The 18,070-nt window shown below is 36.9% G+C and overlaps 1 protein-coding gene across 3 annotated transcripts in view; it reads right to left on the bottom strand.

Moving 5' to 3' along the window:
• Positions 1 to 18,070, bottom strand: part of NELL1 (neural EGFL like 1) — an 895,061-nt gene that overhangs the window by 705,719 nt on the left and 171,272 nt on the right. For all 3 annotated transcript variants that reach the window (XM_059929597.1, XM_059929598.1, XM_059929599.1), the window contains one exon: positions 15,119 to 15,215. In XM_059929597.1, the coding sequence (XP_059785580.1) occupies positions 15,119 to 15,215 (97 nt within the window). The remainder of the gene's footprint in view (positions 1 to 15,118; positions 15,216 to 18,070) is intronic.

Raw genomic sequence — 18,070 nt, 5'->3', positions numbered from 1 at the left:
ACCACAATTTAAACCTTCTCCCAGTGATAGAGTTTTTTCCCAAATTTTTGAAATTACAAAAGAAAGAAAATGTTCCTGTGATAATGTTTGTATATATCTTCTTGGGTACATGAGTTTCTTCAATGAAGAAACATAGAAAGAAGAGTTTCTTCAGTGTTTATACCTGTAAGTTGGGTTCCTGTGTCATAAGGTACACACATCTTCAACTTTATACAAAATCTCCCTAATTGCTCGCCTTAGTATTCTACCAATGCAAGTTTCCACTACAATGAGTATGTGTCCTGTTCTCAACTGTCTCCCTCACACTTAACATTGTCAGGTTTTGGGTTTTTTGTGGTTTTTTTTTCATTTTTGTCAGGCTGATGGCTAAGAAATTGTATCTACTAATGGTTTTAATTTGCATTTCCAAGATAGCTACTGAAATGGAACTCCTTTTAGTGCATTCATTGGCTATTCACGTTTCCACTTTGGGGAGCTGCCTTTTCGTATCTTTTGCCAGAATTTTTGAGTTATAAGAATCTTCCTTATTGATTTATAGCATTTGTTTAATGGATATTATGTCTTTGTCAACTGATCCTTGTTGCCAAGATCATCTGTGATAAGCAGATCTTTTTATTCTACATATTACACTTATCAATATTTCCTTTAAAGATTCTTCATTTTTTTTTTTTTTTTTTTTTTTTTTTTAGAAATTTCATGTAATGTCTGAAACATTTATATTAACATATTTCCATACATATTTCCATACAAATACAAATATAAGATTTTTAGAAATTTCATGTAATGTCTGAAACATTTATATTAACATGTTTCCATACAAATAACCCAATGAAAGTTTAGTATTAGTTGTTTTGTTTGTTTTTTTATACTGCAGGTTCTTATTAGGCATCAGTTTTATACACATCAGTGTATACATGTCAATCCCAATCGCCCAATTCAGCACACCACCATCCCCACCCCACTGCAGTTTTCCCCCCTTGGTGTCCATATGTCCATTCTCTACATCTGTGTCTCAACTTCTGCCCTGCAAACTGGCTCATCTGTACCATTTTTCTAGGTTCCGCATACATGCATTAATATACGATATTTGTTTTTCTCTTTCTGACTTACTTCACTCTGTATGACAGTCTCTAGATCCATCCACGTCTCAACAAATGACTCAATTTCGTTCCTTTTTATGGCTGAGTAATATTCCATTGTATATATGTACCACATCTTCTTTATCCATTCGTCTGTTGATGGGCATTTAGGTTGCTTCCATGACCTGGCTATTGTAAATAGTGCTGCAATGAACATTCGGGTGCATGTGTCTTTTTGAATTACGGTTTTCTCTGGGTATATGCCCAGTAGTGGGATTGCTGGGTCATATGGTAATTCTATTTTTAGTTTTTTAAGGAACCTCCATATTGTTCTCCATAGTGGCTGTATCATTTTACATTCCCACCAACAGTGCAAGAGGGTTCCCTTTTCACCACACCCTCTCCAGCATTTGTTGTTTGTAGATTTTCTGATGATGCCCATTCTAACAGGAGTGAGGTGATACCTCATTGTAGTTTTGATTTGCATTTCTCTAATAATTAGTGATGTTGAGCATCTTTTCATGTGCTTCGTGGCCATCTGTATGTCTTCTTTGGAGAAATGTCTATTTAGGTCTTCTGCCCATTTTTGGATTGGGGTGTTTGTTTCTTTGATATTGAGCTGAATGAGCTGTTTATATATTTTGGAGATTAATCCTTTGTCCGTTGATTCATTTGCGAATATTTTCTCCCATTCTGAGGGTTGTCTTTTCGTCTTGTTTATGGTTTCCTTTGCTGTGCAAAAGCTTTGAAGTTTCATTAGGTCCCACTTGTTTATTTTTGTTTTTATTTCCATTACTCTAGGAGGTGGATCCAAAAAGATCTTGCTGTGATTTATGTCAAAGAGTGTTCTTCCTATGTTTTCCTCTAAGAGTTTTATAGTGTCCAGTCTTATATTTAGGTCTCTAATCCATTTTGAGTTTATTTTTGTGTATGGTGTTAGGGAGTATTCTAATTTCATTCTTTTACATGTAGCTGTCCAGTTTTCCCAGCACCACTTATTGAAGAGACTGTCTTTTCTCCATTGTATATCTTTGCCTCCTTTGTCATAGATTAGTTGACCATAGGTGCGTGGGTTAATCTCTGGGCTTTCTATCTTGTTCCATTGATCTATGTTTCTGTTTTTGTGCCAGTACCATATTGTCTTGATTACTGTAGCTTTGTAGTATAGTCTGAAGTCAGGGAGTCTGATTCCTCCAGCTCCATTTTTTTGCCTCAAGACTGCTTTGCCTATTCGGGGTCTTTTGTGTCTCCATACAAATTTTAAGATGATTTGTTCTAGCTCCGTAAAAAATGCCATTGGTAATTTGATAGGGATTGCATTGAATCTGTAGATTGCTTTGGGTAGTATACTCATTTTCACAATATTGATTCTTCCAATCCAAGAACATGGTATATCTCTCCATCTGTTGGTATCATCTTTAATTTCTTTCATCAGTGTCTTATAGTTTTCTGCATACAGGTCTTTTGTCTCCCTAGGTAGGTTTATTCCTAGGTATTTTATTCTTTTTGTTGCAATGGTAAATGGGAGTGTTTCCATAATTTCTCTTTCAGATTTTTCATCATTAGTGTATAGGAATGCAAGAGATTTCTGTGCATTCATTTTGTATCCTGCAACTTTACCATATTCATTAATTAGCTCTAGCAGTTTTCTGGTGGCAGTTTTAGGATTCTCTATGTATAGTATCATGTCATCCGCAAACAGTGACAGTTTTACTTCTTCTTTTCCAATTTGTATTCCTTTTATTTCTTTTTCTTCTCTGATTGCCGTGGCTAGGACTTCCAAAACTATGTTGAATAATAGTGGTGAGAGTGGACATCCTTGTCTCGTTCCTGATCTTAGAGGAAATGCTTTCAGTTTTTCACCATTGAGAATGATGTTTGCTGTGGGTTTGTCATATATGGCCTTTATTATGTTGAGGTAGGTTCCCTCTATGCCCACTTTCTGGAGAGTTTTTATCAGAAATGGGTGTTGAATTTTGTCAAAAGCTTTTTCTGCATCTATTGAGATGATCATATGGTTTTTATTCTTCAATTTGTTAATATGGTGTATCACATTGATTGATTTGCGTATATTGAAGAATCCTTGCATCCCTGGGATAAATCCCACTTGATCGTGGTGTATGATCCTTTTAATGTGTTGTTGGATTCTGTTTGCTAGTATTTTGTTGAGGATTTTTGCATCTATATTCATCAGTGATATTGGTCTGTAATTTTCTTTTTTTGTAGTGTCTTTGTCTGGTTTTGGTATCAGGGTGATGGTGGCCTCATAGAATGAGTTTGGGAGTGTTCCTTCCTCTGCAATTTTTTGGAAGAGCTTGAGAAGGATGGGTGTTAGCTCTTCTCTAAATGTTTGATAGAATTCACCTGTGAAGCCATCTGGTCCTGGACTTTTGTTTGTTGGAAGATTTTTAATCACAGTTTCAATTTCATTACTTGTGATTGGTCTGTTCATATTTTCTATTTCTTCCTGGTTCAGTCTTGGAAGGTTATACCTTTCTAAGAATTTGTCCATTTCTTCCAGGTTGTCCATTTTATTGGCATAAAGTTGCTTGTAGTAGTCTCTTAGGATGCTTTGTATTTCTGCAGTGTCTGTTGTAACTTCTCCTTTTTCATTTCTGATTTTATTGATTTGAGTCCTCTCCCTCTTTTTCTTGATGAGTCTGGCTAATGGCTTATCAATTTTGTTTATCTTCTCAAAGAACCAACTTTTAGTTTTATTGATCTTTGCTATTGTTTTCTTTGTTTCTATTTCATTTATTTCTGCTCTGATCTTTATGATTTCTTTCCTTCTGCTAACTTTGGGTTTTGTTTGTTCTTCTTTCTCTAGTTTCTTTAAGTGTAAGGTTAGATTGTTTACTTGAGCTTTTTCTTGTTTCTTTAGGTAGGCTTGTATAGCTATAAACTTCCCTCTTAGAACTGCTTTTGCTGCATCCCATAGGTTTTGGGTCGTCGTGTTTTCATTGTCATTTGTCTCTAGGTATTTTTTGATTTCCTCTTTGATTTCTTCAGTGATCTCTTGGTTATTTAGTAACGTATTGTTTAGCCTCCATGTGTTTGTCCTTTTTACGTTTTTTTCCCTGTAATTCATTTCTAATCTCATAGCGTTGTGGTCAGAAAAGATGCTTGATATGATTTCAATTTTCTTAAATTTACTGAGGCTTGATTTGTGACCCAAGATGTGATCTATCTTGGAGAATGTTCCGTGCGCACTTGAGAAGAATGTGTAATCTGCTGTTTTTGGATGGAATGTCCGATATATATCAATTAAATCTATCTGGTCTATTGTGTCATTTAAAGCTTCTGTTTCCTTATTTATTTTCATTTTGGATGATCTGTCCATTGGTGTAAGTGAGGTGTTAAAGTCCCCCACTATTATTGTGTTACTGTCGATTTCCTCTTTTATAGCTGTTAGCAGTTGCCTTATGTATTGAGGTGCTCCTATGTTGGGTGCATATATATTTATAATTGTTATATCTTCTTCTTGGATTGATCCCTGGATCATTATGTAGTGTCCTTCCTTGTCTCTTGTAACATTTTTTAATTTAAAGTCTATTTTATCTGATATGAGTATAGCTACTCCAGCTTTCTTTTGATTTCCATTTGCATGGAATATCTTTTTCCATCCCATCACTTTCAGTCTGTATGTGTCCCTAGGTCTAAAGTGGGTCTCTTGTAGACAGCATATATATGGGTCTTGTTTTTGTATCCATTCAGCCAGTCTATGTCTTTTGGTTGGGGCATTTAATCCATTCACGTTTAAGGTAATTATCGATATGTATGTTCCTATGACCATTTTCTTAATTGTTTTGGGTTTGTTTTTGTAGGTCCTTTTCTTCTCTTGTGTTTCCCACTTAGAGAAGTTCCTTTAGCATTTGTTGTAGAGCTGGTTTGGTGGTGCTGAATTCTCTTAGCTTTTGCTTGTCTGTAAAGCTTTTGATTTCTCCATCAAATCTAAATGAGATCCTTGCCGGGTAGAGTAATCTTGGTTGTAGGTTCTTCCCTTTCATCACTTTAAGTATATCATGCCACTCCCTTCTGGCTTGCAGAGTTTCTGCTGAGAAATCAGCTGTTAACCTTATGGGAGTTCCCTTGTATGTTATTTGTCGTTTTTCCCTTGCTGCTTTCAATAATTTTTCTTTGTCTTTAATTTTTGCCACTTTGATTACTATGTGTCTCGGCGTGTTTCTCCTTGGGTTTATCCTGTATGGGACTCTCTGCGCTTCCTGGACTTGGGTGGCTATTTCCTTTCCCATGTTAGGGAAGTTTTCGACTATAATCTCTTCAAATATTTTCTCTGGTCCTTTCTCTCTCTCTTCTCCTTCTGGGACCCCTATAATGCGAATGTTGTTGCGTTTAATGTTGTCCCAGAGGTCTCTTAGGCTGTCTTCATTTCTTTTCATTCTTTTTTCTTTAGTCTGTTCCGCAGCAGTGAATTCCATCATTCTGTCTTCCAGGTCACTTATCCGTTCTTCTGCCTCAGTTATTCTGCTATTGATTCCTTCTAGTGTAGTTTTCATTTCAGTTATTGTATTGGTCATCTCTGTTTGTTTGTTCTTTAATTCTTCTAGGTCTTTGTTAATCATTTCTTGCATCTTCTCAATCTTTGCCTCCATTCTTATTCCAAGGTCCTGGATCATCTTCACTATCATTATTCTGAATTCTTTTTCTGGAAGGTTGCCTATCTCCACTTCATTTAGTTGTTTTTCTGGGGTTTTTTCTTGTTCCTTCATCTGGTACATAGCCCTCTGCCTTTTCATCTTCTCTATCTTTCTGTAACTGTGGTTTTTGGTCCACAGGCTGCAGGATTATAGTTTTTCTTGCTTCTGTTGTCTGCCCTCTGGTGGTTGAGGCTATCTAAGAGGCTTGATGGGAGGCTCTGGTGGTGGGTAGAGCTGACTGTTGCTGTGGCGGTCAGAGCTCAGTAAAACCTTAATCCACTTGACTGTTGATGGGTGGGGCTGGGTTCCCTCCCTGTTGCTGTGGCGGTCAGAGCTCAGTAAAACCTTAATCCACTTGACTGTTGATGGGTGGGGCTGGGTTCCCTCCCTGTTGGCTGTTTTGCCTGAGGCAACCCAACACTGGAGCCTACCCGTGCTCTTTGGTGGGGTTAATGGCAGACTCTGGGACGGCTCACGCCAAGGAGAACTTCCCAGAACCTCTGCTGCCAGTGTCCTTATCCCCACGGTGAAACAGAGCCACCACTCGCCTCTGCAGGAGACCCCCCAACACCAGCAGGTAGGTCTGGTTCAGTCTCCCCCAGGCTCACTGCTCCTTCCCCTGGGTCCTGATGCACACATTACTTTGTGTGTGCCCTCCAAGAGTGGGGTCTCTGTTTCCCCCAGTCCCGTCAAAGTCCTGCAATCCAATTCCCACTAGGCTTCAAAGTCTGATTCTCTAGGAATTCCTCCTCCCGTTGCCTGACCCCCAGGTTGGGAAGCCTGACGTGGGGCTCAGAACCTTTACTCCAGTGGGTGGACTTCTGTGGTATAAGTGTTCGCCAGTCTGTGAGTCACCCACCCAGCAGTTACGGGGTTTGATTTTACTCTGCTTGCGCCCCTCCTACCGTCTCACTGTGGCTTCTCCTCTGTCCTTGGACGTGGGGTATCCTCCTTGGTGAAGTCCAGGGTCTTCCTGTCAATGATGGTCCAGCAGTCAGTTGTGATTCTGGTGCTCTCGCAAGAGGGAGTGACAGCACGTCCTTCTACTCCGCCATCTTGGTTAATCTCCAGATTCTTCATTTTTTAAGCTTAAGAAATTTTTCTCTACTCTAAGAACATGAAGATATGATCCTACGTTGTCTTCTAAAACTTGCAAAGTTTTGCTGTAATATTTAGCTTTTAAGTCAATTGTAATTGTAATTTTTTTTGCATATGGTGTGCAAATACGTATTTAAAGCTTTTCCTGTCATTATACACAAAAATCAATTACATCAATTAATATATATACGAAATATTTAAATAACTGATTTTCCTAACCATTTATCGATGAATAAATGGTCTTTTCCCCATTGATCGGGAAAGCCACTTCAAGTTTCCAAGTTGCCACATGTAATGGAAGGGTATCTTTCTGGCTTCTCCATTCTGTTCTATTGATGCATGTGCCAATTCTTGCACCAATATGACATTATAAGATTCCTATAACCTTATAATAAGCCTTTGTATCTGAAAAAGCCAAGTCCCTCTCCCATTTTCTTCTTTAGAATTGTCTTCATTATTCTTGTTCTTTAATCTTCCATTAGAATTTTAGAATCGGCTTGTAGAGTCCACCCAAAAAAAAAAAAAAAAAAAAAAAAAATCCTGTTGGGAATTTATTACAGGTTCACAGAATCTAGAGAATATTTGAGAAAAACTGACTTTACTGCTTTAAGCCTCCTTCTCCAAGACTTTATTGCTTTAAGCCTCCTTCTCCAAATGGGAAGAATATATTTCTTGCCATTTAGGTGTTCTTTAATATAGCTTTTAATAGAATTTTACAATTTGCTTCATAACTGTCATGTATATATTTGATTTTGTTCTTAAGTACTTACACATTTTTTATATTATAAACAAAATATTATATTTAACTGTATCTTTGTTATTGCTACTGCTGCTACTTTTGTTCAGCAATGCAATTGATTTTGTTTTTCGATTTTGTATTTATGCAAATGAAATGAAAACTTCTGTTCACACACAGAGCGTCCAACAGTCCTTCTGAACTCTCTTGGTCATTCTAATAATTCATGAGTCCAATTTTTTGTAGACAATTATATAATTCATGAATAATTATATTTTTCTTTTTCATAATTCTTAAGGTTTTAATTTACTTTGCTGGTAAGAATCTACAATGTAGTGTCAAAAAGAAACACGGTAATAGGGATGGCCTGTATGATTCCTGACTTTAACAGGAATTCTCTTAATATTTAAACCATAAGTATGATGTTTCTATGTATGTTTTCTTTATGTACTTTTTATCAGTTTAATGAAGTTTCCTTCTATTCCTATTTTGCTAAGAACTTTTTTATCCTGAGCCAGTACTGAATTTTATGTATTGCTTTTCTGCCTCTTGAGATGACCACAGTATTTTTTTCTCCTTTGTTCCATGTGTTGAATTATGTTAATAAATGTTTTGGTGATAAAAACAAATTTATATTGTTGAAATAACCAATAACTGGGTCTCTCTCTCTCTCTCATGCACACACACACACTGCTAGATTCAGTTTGCTAATATTTTGTTTACATTTTTAATCTAATCTGTGTTCAAAAGTAAATTGCCTTGTATTATACAATTCCTTTCTTATACAGTCCTTGTCTAGTTTAGGAATCAAGGTAACGCTATCTTCATAAATGAGTGTTCTCATTTATTCTCTTCTCTGGAAGAGTTTATGTAAGATTGGAATGGTTTCCTTGGATGTAATAGAACTTGCCTGTAAAACCATCTGAACCCAGCAGTTATTTGGTGGAAAGACATCGTAGACTAAAAAAATGGTCACAGTTCTTTGCTCTTTGCTGGGTCCATGCCCTGTGCAATGGGAATTTGTATCCCATCAAAAGGTGGAGTCAATTTCCCAGACCCTTGAACCTGGCCTTGTAACTTGCTTTGGCCAAAATAATGCAGCAAAAATAATGTGCAAGTTTCAAGCATAGGCTTCAAAAGGCCATTCTCACATCTGCTCCAGCTCTAGAAACCCTGATCAGCCACCATGTAAACAAGCTTGGGCTAGACTGGTAGAAAATGAGAGATCACATGAAGCAGAGATGAGCCATCAAACTGAAGGCCATTCTAGTACAGCCAGCCCCCAGAAAACCTAGCAGCTAACCAAAGATGCATGATTAAACCCACTGAGAATATAAGAACAATTTAGCAAAGCCCAGCCCAAAACGCCAACTCACAAAATTCTGAGCTACATAAACGGTTGCTGTTTCAAACCATTAAGGTTTGAGTTGATTTGCTATGCATCAAAAGCTAACTGATACAACAGATTTCGAATCATGAATTCCTGATGATACATTAATGATTCTAAGACTACCTGGGTTTTGCACTTCTTAAGTCCATTTTGATAATTTATATAGTTTTAAGAAATTGTTCATTTTTCTGTCGTTTTCTATTTTATTGGCACAAAACTGTCAATAATTAATTACCATTGTTTTAATTTTTGCAGTGATTTTTGTGTGCTTTTATTATTTATACTGGTTTTCATACCTTCTCCCATTTTTTCTTGCTCAGACTTCCAGATGTTCAGTCTAAGTTATTCTTTTCTGAAAAAGTTGCCTTTTTTCACTGGCTACTTTTAAGATCTTCTCTGTGACCTTGGGGTTCCGCTATTCTGCTAATATGTCTAGGTGTGGCTTTCTATTTATCATCATTTGTGTAACAGATTATTAAAATGTTAAATTCTTCCCTTCCTTGCATCCATATCCTTGCAACGTTATATTGCAGAACAGTCCTACAAGAGATGAAGTCTATTTATTTACCCCTCACTCCTGGCTTTCGTCATATGACTTGCTTTGGGCAATAAATTATTAGCAAATGCGATCAAGCAAAGAGAGCTTTGAAATGCACTAGTGCTGTAAGCCTTCCTCTTTTTCTTACACTTGGAAACTCAAGACTGCCATGTGGATAAGCCTAAGCAGACTCCACATGGGGAAGAACTGCAGTACACCAGTCAACAGCCAACCTCCCACCAGAAATGTGAAGCCACCTACTGACCAACCAAATGACAACAGACATATCAGAGAGCCCAGTACATACCAGCGTACCCAGACCAAGCCAGAAAGATCATCCCATCAACCCAGAGAATTATGAGCTAAATAAAAAGGCTAGGGACTTCCCTGGTGGTGCAGTGGTTAGGAATCCACCTCCCAATGCAGGAGACACGGGTTCGAGCCCTGGTCCGGGAAAATCCCACATGCCGCAGAGCAACTAAGTCCGTGCGCCACAACTACTGAAGCCCGCGCGCCTAGAGCCCGTGTTCCGCAACAAGAAAAGCCACCGCAATGGGAAGCCCGCACACCACAACGAAGAGTAGCCCCCGCTCACCGCAACTAGAGAAAGCCCACGCGCAGCAATGAAGACCCAACGCAGCCAAAAATAAATAAATAAATAATTTTTTTAAAAAATAAAATAGCTATAATTTAAGCTTCTAAGTTTTCTAAGTGACCTTTTGACAGCAAGAGCTTACACTTTGATTGCACTGTTTCCTGTAATAAAAATTGATGTCTTATCAACTTTAGAGAATCCATAGCCATCATACTTCTAATAGTGCCCATAACCCCTTTCTCCCATTATCTTTTGGAATTTTCAAATATTTATGGAAGCATATACATACATACACACACTAAATACATATAAGCAAAATACATACATAAAATTCTTTTCCATATATATGCATCCTCCCTACATTTTAACCTTTCCTATTTTCCTCTATCCCTGCACTACAATTAAGGTAATTATTTGACAATATTTTCCATTTCACAAATGCTCTCCCTACCTGTGTCTAATTTACTGTTTAGCAGATTCACTGAGTTTTTTTTTCACTTCAATGACTATATTTTTCATTTCTGGAAGTAACTTTTGACTCAAATCTCCCTGGTCATATTTATCATCTCTAGTCATCATGCATTTTTTAAAATTTGTTATTTTGCTTCTTTAAACATTTTAAATATAGGGATTTAAAAAATTCTTTATCTTGTAATTCCAATTTCTACAGTCCTTTGAGGGATAATTGGGAAGTTTGCTGTTTCTTCCCATTCTTACTCATGATGGCTAAAAACTCATATTTGCATGAACTTAATCTGTAGTAATCTTGTGAAGTTTGCATTAAAAGTGATTTTCCCAAAGATTATTTGTATTTTCTTCATTAAGAATCCCAAGGTGCCCAACCCAGGATCACATTAAGATAGTTTCTTGAGCTTCATGAGTATATAAATCCAAATTTTACATCTGCTTGATGTCAAGAGCTGTGGTTTCAAATTCTGAACAGGGAACTATTTTTTGTGTGTGTGGAGATAAAGCAGAGAAAAGCTAGTCAATGGACTGCCTCCCTTTGCTAAGTAGTAGACTATTTCTGCCTACCCTTTCACTGGAGGGATGGTCTTCTGAATCATGGCTTTATTTCAGAAGTTTCTGTCCCAACTTCTAAGCTTGCATGGAATCTAAGCCATTCTCCCCATCCCACACAGAATGTTGAATTTAAGGCTCTAACTGGAACTTTTATACATTGCTAATGAGAGTGTAAAATAGTATACCCACTTTGAAAAATACAATGACATTTTTTATGAAGTTAAACATACACTTAATATATGGCCCAGCAATCCCACTCTGACATATTTACCCAAATAAAAATGAAAACTTTTGTTTATACCAAAGCCTGTATGCAAATGTTTTAGTAGCTTTATTCATAAATGCTAAAAACTCAAAACAACCTAAATGTTCATGAACTAAGGAATGAATAAACAAATTGTAGTATATCCACACAACAGAATTGGAATGTTACTCAGCAATAGAAAAGAATGAATCCCTGATATACACAACAACATGGGTGAACCTCAACATATATACATACTTACATAAATGGTTCCATTTATAATGCATTCTGGGAAAGGCAAAACTATAGGGCCAGACAACAAATCAGTGGTTGCTAGACGTTTAGGATGAGGAGAAGACTTGAATAAAGTGCAGCACAGGGGAATTTTTGGAGGTTATGGAACAATCTTTTATCCTGATGGTAGTTACATGACTGCACAGATTTTCCAAAACTCACAGAACCATACATTTAAAGAGGAGAATTTTATTGTATATAAATTATACCTTAATTTTTAAAAAAGGAAAAGGAAAGAAAAGCCCAGGACCAGATGGTTTCACTGGTGAATTCTACCAAACACTTAAAGAATTAATGTCAATCCTTCTCAAACTCTTTCAAGAAACTGAAGAGGCAGGAACACTCCCAAACTTATTTTTCAAGGCCAGCATTAGCCTGATACTAAAGCCAGATAAGTACACTACAGAAAAAGAAAAGTATAGACCAGTATCTTTGATAAATATAGATGCAAAAATTCTCAAATTATTAGCAAACCAAATTAAAGAGTACATTAAAGGAACATACACCATGATCAAGTGAGATTTATCCCTGGGATGCAAGGATGATTCAACATATGCAAATCAATAAATGTGATACACCACATTAATAGAATGGAAGATAAAAATCATGACCATATCAGTAGATGCTTTGTCAAAAGCATCTGACAAAATGCAGTATCCTTTCATGATAAAAACACCCAAGTTGGGCATAGAAGGAACACACTTCAACATAATAAAGGCCATATATGATAAGCCCACAGCTAACATCATACTCAACAGTGAATGGTTGAAAGCTCTTCTTCTAAGATCAGGAAAAAAGACAGGGTGTCCACTCTCACCACTTTTAAGTCAACATAGTACTAGAAGTCCTAGACAGAGCAATCAGGCAAGAAAAAGAAAAAAAAAAAAAGGTTTCCAAATTAGAAAGGAAGAAGTAAAAATGTCTTTGCTTGCAGATATGATCTTATACACAGAAAATCCTGAAGACTCCACCAAAAAACTTTTATAACAAATCAGTGAAGTCAGTAAAGTTGCAGGGTACATAATCAAAATATATAAATCAGTTGCATTTACATACACTAACAACAAAATATCCAAAAAAGAAATAAAACAATCTCATTGACAATAGCATCAAAAATAATAAAATACTTAGGAATAAATTTAACCAAGGAGATGAAAGATCTGTACACTGAAAACTACAAGACTTTGATTAAAAACTGAAGAAGACACAAACAAATGGAAAGATATCCCATACGTTCATGGATCAGAAGAATTACTACTGTTAAAATGTCCACACTACCCAAAGCAATCTGTAGATTCAATGCAATTCCTATCAAAATTCAAATGGCATTTTTCACAGATATTGAAAAAAAAAACCCTAAAATTTGTATAAAATCACAGAAGACCCCAAATAGCCAAAGTAATCTGAGAAAGAACAACAAAGCTGGAGGCATCACACTTCTGTATTTCAAACTGTACTACAAAGCTATAGTAATCAAAACAGTATGATACTAGCAAAAAAAAAAAAAGACACATAGACCAATGGAACAGAATTGAAAACCCAAAAATAAATCCTTGCCTATACAGTCAACTAATATTTGCAAACCATATGCCTGATAAGGAGTTAATATCCAAAATATACAAAGAACTCATACAATGCAATAGCAAGATAAAGTCTGATTTTAAAATGGGCAGAGGAACTGAAGAGACATTTTTCCAAAGAAGACATGCAAATAGCCAAAAGGTACATGAAAAGGTGCTCAGCATCACTAATCATCAAAAAATGCAAATAAAAAACCATTATGAGATATCACATTATACCTTTTAAAATGCCTATCATCAAAAAGACAAGAGATAACGAGTGCTGGAGAGGATTAGAGAAAAGGGGAACCTTGTGCACTGCTGATAGAAATGTAAATTGGCACTGCCACTATGGAAAGTAACATAGAGGTTCCCCAAAACGTTGAAAATAGAACAGCCATATGATCCAGCAAGCCCACTTCTGGATGGCTTTCACATAATTTGGGGTATATATCCGAAGGAAATGAAATCACTACCTCACAGAGATATCTGCACCCCCATGTTCACTGCAGCATTATTCATAATAACCAAAATATGGAAACAACCTAAGTGTCTGTAAACAGATACTTGGATAAAGAAGATATGGTATGTCTATGTGTACACACACACACACACACACACACACGAGTGGAATATTACTCAACCATGAGAAAGAAAAAAATCCTGCCATTTGCAACATGGATGGACCTTGAGGGCATTATGCAAAGTGAAACAAATCAGACAGAGAGAGAAATAATGTGTAATATCACTTATATGCGGAATCTAAAAACCTGACTCATAGAAACAGAGAGTAGAATGATGATTGCCAGGGTTTAGAGGGAGTGGGGGAAATGGGAAGATGTTGGTCAAAGAGTACCAGCTTCCAGTTATAATATGAATAAGTTCTGGGGATCTAATGTACAGCATGGTGATGATAGCTAATAATATTGTATTATATAATTGAAAGCTGCTAAGAGAGTAGATCTTAAATGTTCTCACCACAAAAAAGAAATGGTAATTCTATGAAATGATGGAGATGTTAGCTAACATTATGGTAGAAATCATTTTGCAATATATTAAGTGTGTCGAACTGTTGTATACCTTAAACACACGTAATGTTATATGTCATTGATATCTCAATAAAGTTGGAATAGAGAAATAGATTAAAAGAAAGAAAAGGAATAAACTTAAATATCTAACTTCCTGATATTGGCCTACATCTCTCTGGTTTTCACTTCCCTTCATGTATTTAGCCTCTAAGGATATACCTTATTGTAAGTGCAATGACAAATCATAAAAGATTTCTGTTGTTTTATCCAGCATTTACAGGCATTTTGAAGCAAGAGGATTTTAAAAATATCTAGTCTACCATACTGCCAGAAGCAAAGTTCTGCCATTCTATTGAAGAACAAGACAATCTTTAAATTTCATGATGTTTTTAACTTTTTCAATTCACTTTATCACTGAATCCTCATGTTTTTATGAATGCAGTTATTGTATTGGGTTAGCCAAAAAGTTCGTTCGGGGTTTTTCCAAAACACCTTATGGGAAAACTCGAATGAACTTTTTGGCCAACTCAATATTACCCTCTTTATAGACAGGAAAACCAAAGCTCGTGGAAGTTGAGCCGTTTCTTATTGTTTATCTAGACTAGACATCCACCCAAAACTGAATTAACAGGTTCTGACAATGAAAACCAATTTGAAGATCACCTTAAATCTCCCAGAAGTAGGGCAATAAGAAACATTTTGAGGATTATTTACATTCTGGATCATCCATATCTGGCAGTAGAGTGAAGTGTGTGACCTTGGGCAAGTCACTGAACTCTCTGTAGTCTCAAAACACCTACGTCAGAGAACTGTTGTGACAAATGATTAAATTCACATCAAGCACATAGAAAAGCAAAAGTAGAAAGTAGTGCTTACTTTGAATAAACCATGCTTTTGGTTGCGCTGACCAAGCCATAAATTGCTTCCTGGGGGAAGGTTGGTCTCAGGAGGGTCTATCACACGTTCATAAATCCTATAAGGGCAAAGAACACAGTTACTAATAAAGAGGCTCAAAGCAGAACCAAAAGGTACATGCACACTGTTTGAAGTACTCATGGCATTAGCTGCTGGTATAGAGAGATGAAGCCAATATGTGGCACATTTTAGATGACAGGTAACATAAACAGAGATCTGTTTCCTGACAACACTTAGACACATTATCTGGGCCCCTCCTGGCTTTCTATCTTTGCCCTTTTGGCAGGGGAAGAAGGAAAAGGGTAACATTTTTGAGTGTCTATTCTGAGCAATGAATTTCATACAAACTCTGTGAGTAAAGTGGTTTTGTCCATGTTACAGGTGAGAAAGCTGAGGTTCAGGGACCGTAAATGGGTCAACCAAGACAGCCAGGGAACAGTAAAGTTGGGATGAGAATCTCCACCTGTCTGGCTGCAAAGCCCACGTACTCTCCTTTGTGCTCTACTACTCCCTGACTGCTTTATTCAGCTGCTACTCATTTCTACAGTAACCTCTTAACCCCCTCTAAATAACTGAGTAGCAGCTGCACACATGATAATGTGCCTAGTGTACAAAATCAAGTAACTGAAGTCATCACCCAATGAACAAATATTTATTGAGCATTTCTTTATGCTCCAGGCTCCATACAAGGCAACAGGAGACAGAGCAATAAACCAGATGTACAAAGTCCCGCCCTCATAGAGTAAAAGATAAAATTCTGTACATGAAGAAAACCTTCATATGATATAGAAAGACATATAACTAATACAGAGAAGGCAACAGTCCCAGGATCTTTGAAAGCACTGATAAAGCTTACTGAATAATTGAACTGTCTCAGTTGCTCTGCCCTCCCAAGTCCCACGTTAGTCAGTTACAAATCTTGAAATTTAGAAACAGTCCCTGTAACCACCAGCTGATCACAGGCTCCACCTCACCCCTGGCAAGTACCTTCCAGCACCTGAGTACTGAGAAGGGAAAGGAAGAGCTTGCCTAAGAACTGAACTTGTCTCCTTAGACGCTCAGAAGATTCTGAATGGGGTGAGATACAGGGACCATCTGTGAATTTCCATTCCTCATGACGGCCCTGTCCATTCCATTCATTCCTCTGTCCTTACTTGGAGCAGCCGTGGGGAGAATCATCCCCCAGGGAGGTCCAGAGGTCTAACAATTCATCAATCCCCCCAGCTGGGATGCAGCTGACTGCCTCCTGGCAGAGGGTGATGGATTCCTCCAGCAGCTCTCAGTAGGAAAGTGCGGAAGACCTGAAGGATTGTCCAGTTGTGTCAAAGCCAGTGAACGATTGCAAGGCCGTTGCAGCTGGGAACTATCACACATCGTGCATTACTCTCCTATTCCCCACTGGAAACATGCTGTTTCCTAACAATACATGCAAAGTATTCAACTGACAAAGCTCTAAATATATCAGGTCCCTCTCTATTAATTATCTTTCCATTATAAATGGAGGCGTGAAACATAATCAAGGAAAAATAAGTTTCCCTGAAAAAGACAGCCTGTGTTTTCTCCACAAAAATGCAACCTTTCTTTCTGTATGTTAGAAGGAAATATTTTAGATGAAACAATTTGTCAAAACTGCTTTAATACAAGAAGGTGCTATATACTTCCTTAAAAAAGTTTTTTTTCTAATATTAGTGAAAAACTAGAAACAAGCCAAATTTACAACAAAAGAGAAACACATACGTTACAGTAGTTCAGCTTGACAGAATTTACTACAGTCATTAAGAGTGATTAAATATGCAAGTTATGAAATATGGGAAAATATATACAAAATAATTTTCACCAGAGGAAAGTAGAATGCAAAATTATTTATGCACTATGGAGATAACGATGCAAAAATTATGTTCAACGCTGGTGAATTTCAGAAGAGGCCACAGAGAAACGGAAATCGCTATTTAGGGGAAGAGGCAGAAGCATAATTTTCTAGGAGGTCATTTCACTAAAAAATTGAAAATGTTGTCAAACTATTTATCTTCACCTTCATTTTAAAACATTTGCATCTATCAGAGTGAGAGGAGCTTTCCATTCAAATGCTTTCTTTTTGGTTTTCAATATGCTAGAATGTGAGCTCCAATGAGCAAAGGAGGCCTTTACCTAATGTTTACTAAGTGCAGGATCCTGGACTGGATCCTGGGCAGGAAAAAAGAAAATCTCATAAAGGACATTAGTAGAAAACTGGTGAAATTTGAATAGAAACCGTAGACTACAAAATAGTATTGTATTGGTGTTCAATTTCCTGATTTTGAGAATTTGGATAGTGTTTATTTAAATGTCTTGTTCTTAGGAAATATGCACTGTAGTATTTAGGGGTAGAGGGTCATGAGGTTTGCAGCTTACTCTCAGAGTTCAAAATAACAATGTGTATATACACAATATAAGTACATACATATGTAAACACACATTATTACTTTGAGAGACAGAGCAGAATCTGAGCAAAGAGTTTATGATTGTTTTTTGGACCGTTCTCAATTTTTCTGTAGGATTAAAATTATATTAAGCTAAAACGTTTTAAAAATAGAGTGAAAAAGCTAAAAAGGTCTATAATTATGTAAATTAAAACTACATACATGCAAAACTATTTTATCGATTAGCCAAAGAGATACATAAACCTTAAGAGTCACCTAAGGTATATGACAGTGTTTTCCTAAAGGAATGGGAATGGTTGGGAGGGAGGTGGGGAGAGGAGGAGAGGGGGAAAGCGAGGAAAGAAGGAAGGGAGGGAGGGAGGGAGGGAGGAGAGAGGGAGGGAGGATTGCATGGATTAATGCTGATAGTATCTCATAAACTAAGAAACAGGATTATCACATCCCTAACCTCACCCTTGTACAGGGGGAGTTATGCCACCAACATACTAGACAA

Source organism: Balaenoptera ricei, chromosome 8 (assembly GCF_028023285.1).
Source record: "Balaenoptera ricei isolate mBalRic1 chromosome 8, mBalRic1.hap2, whole genome shotgun sequence".
Lineage (NCBI taxonomy): Eukaryota > Metazoa > Chordata > Mammalia > Artiodactyla > Balaenopteridae > Balaenoptera > Balaenoptera ricei.
This window is presented reverse-complemented; position numbering and strand designations above follow the sequence as displayed.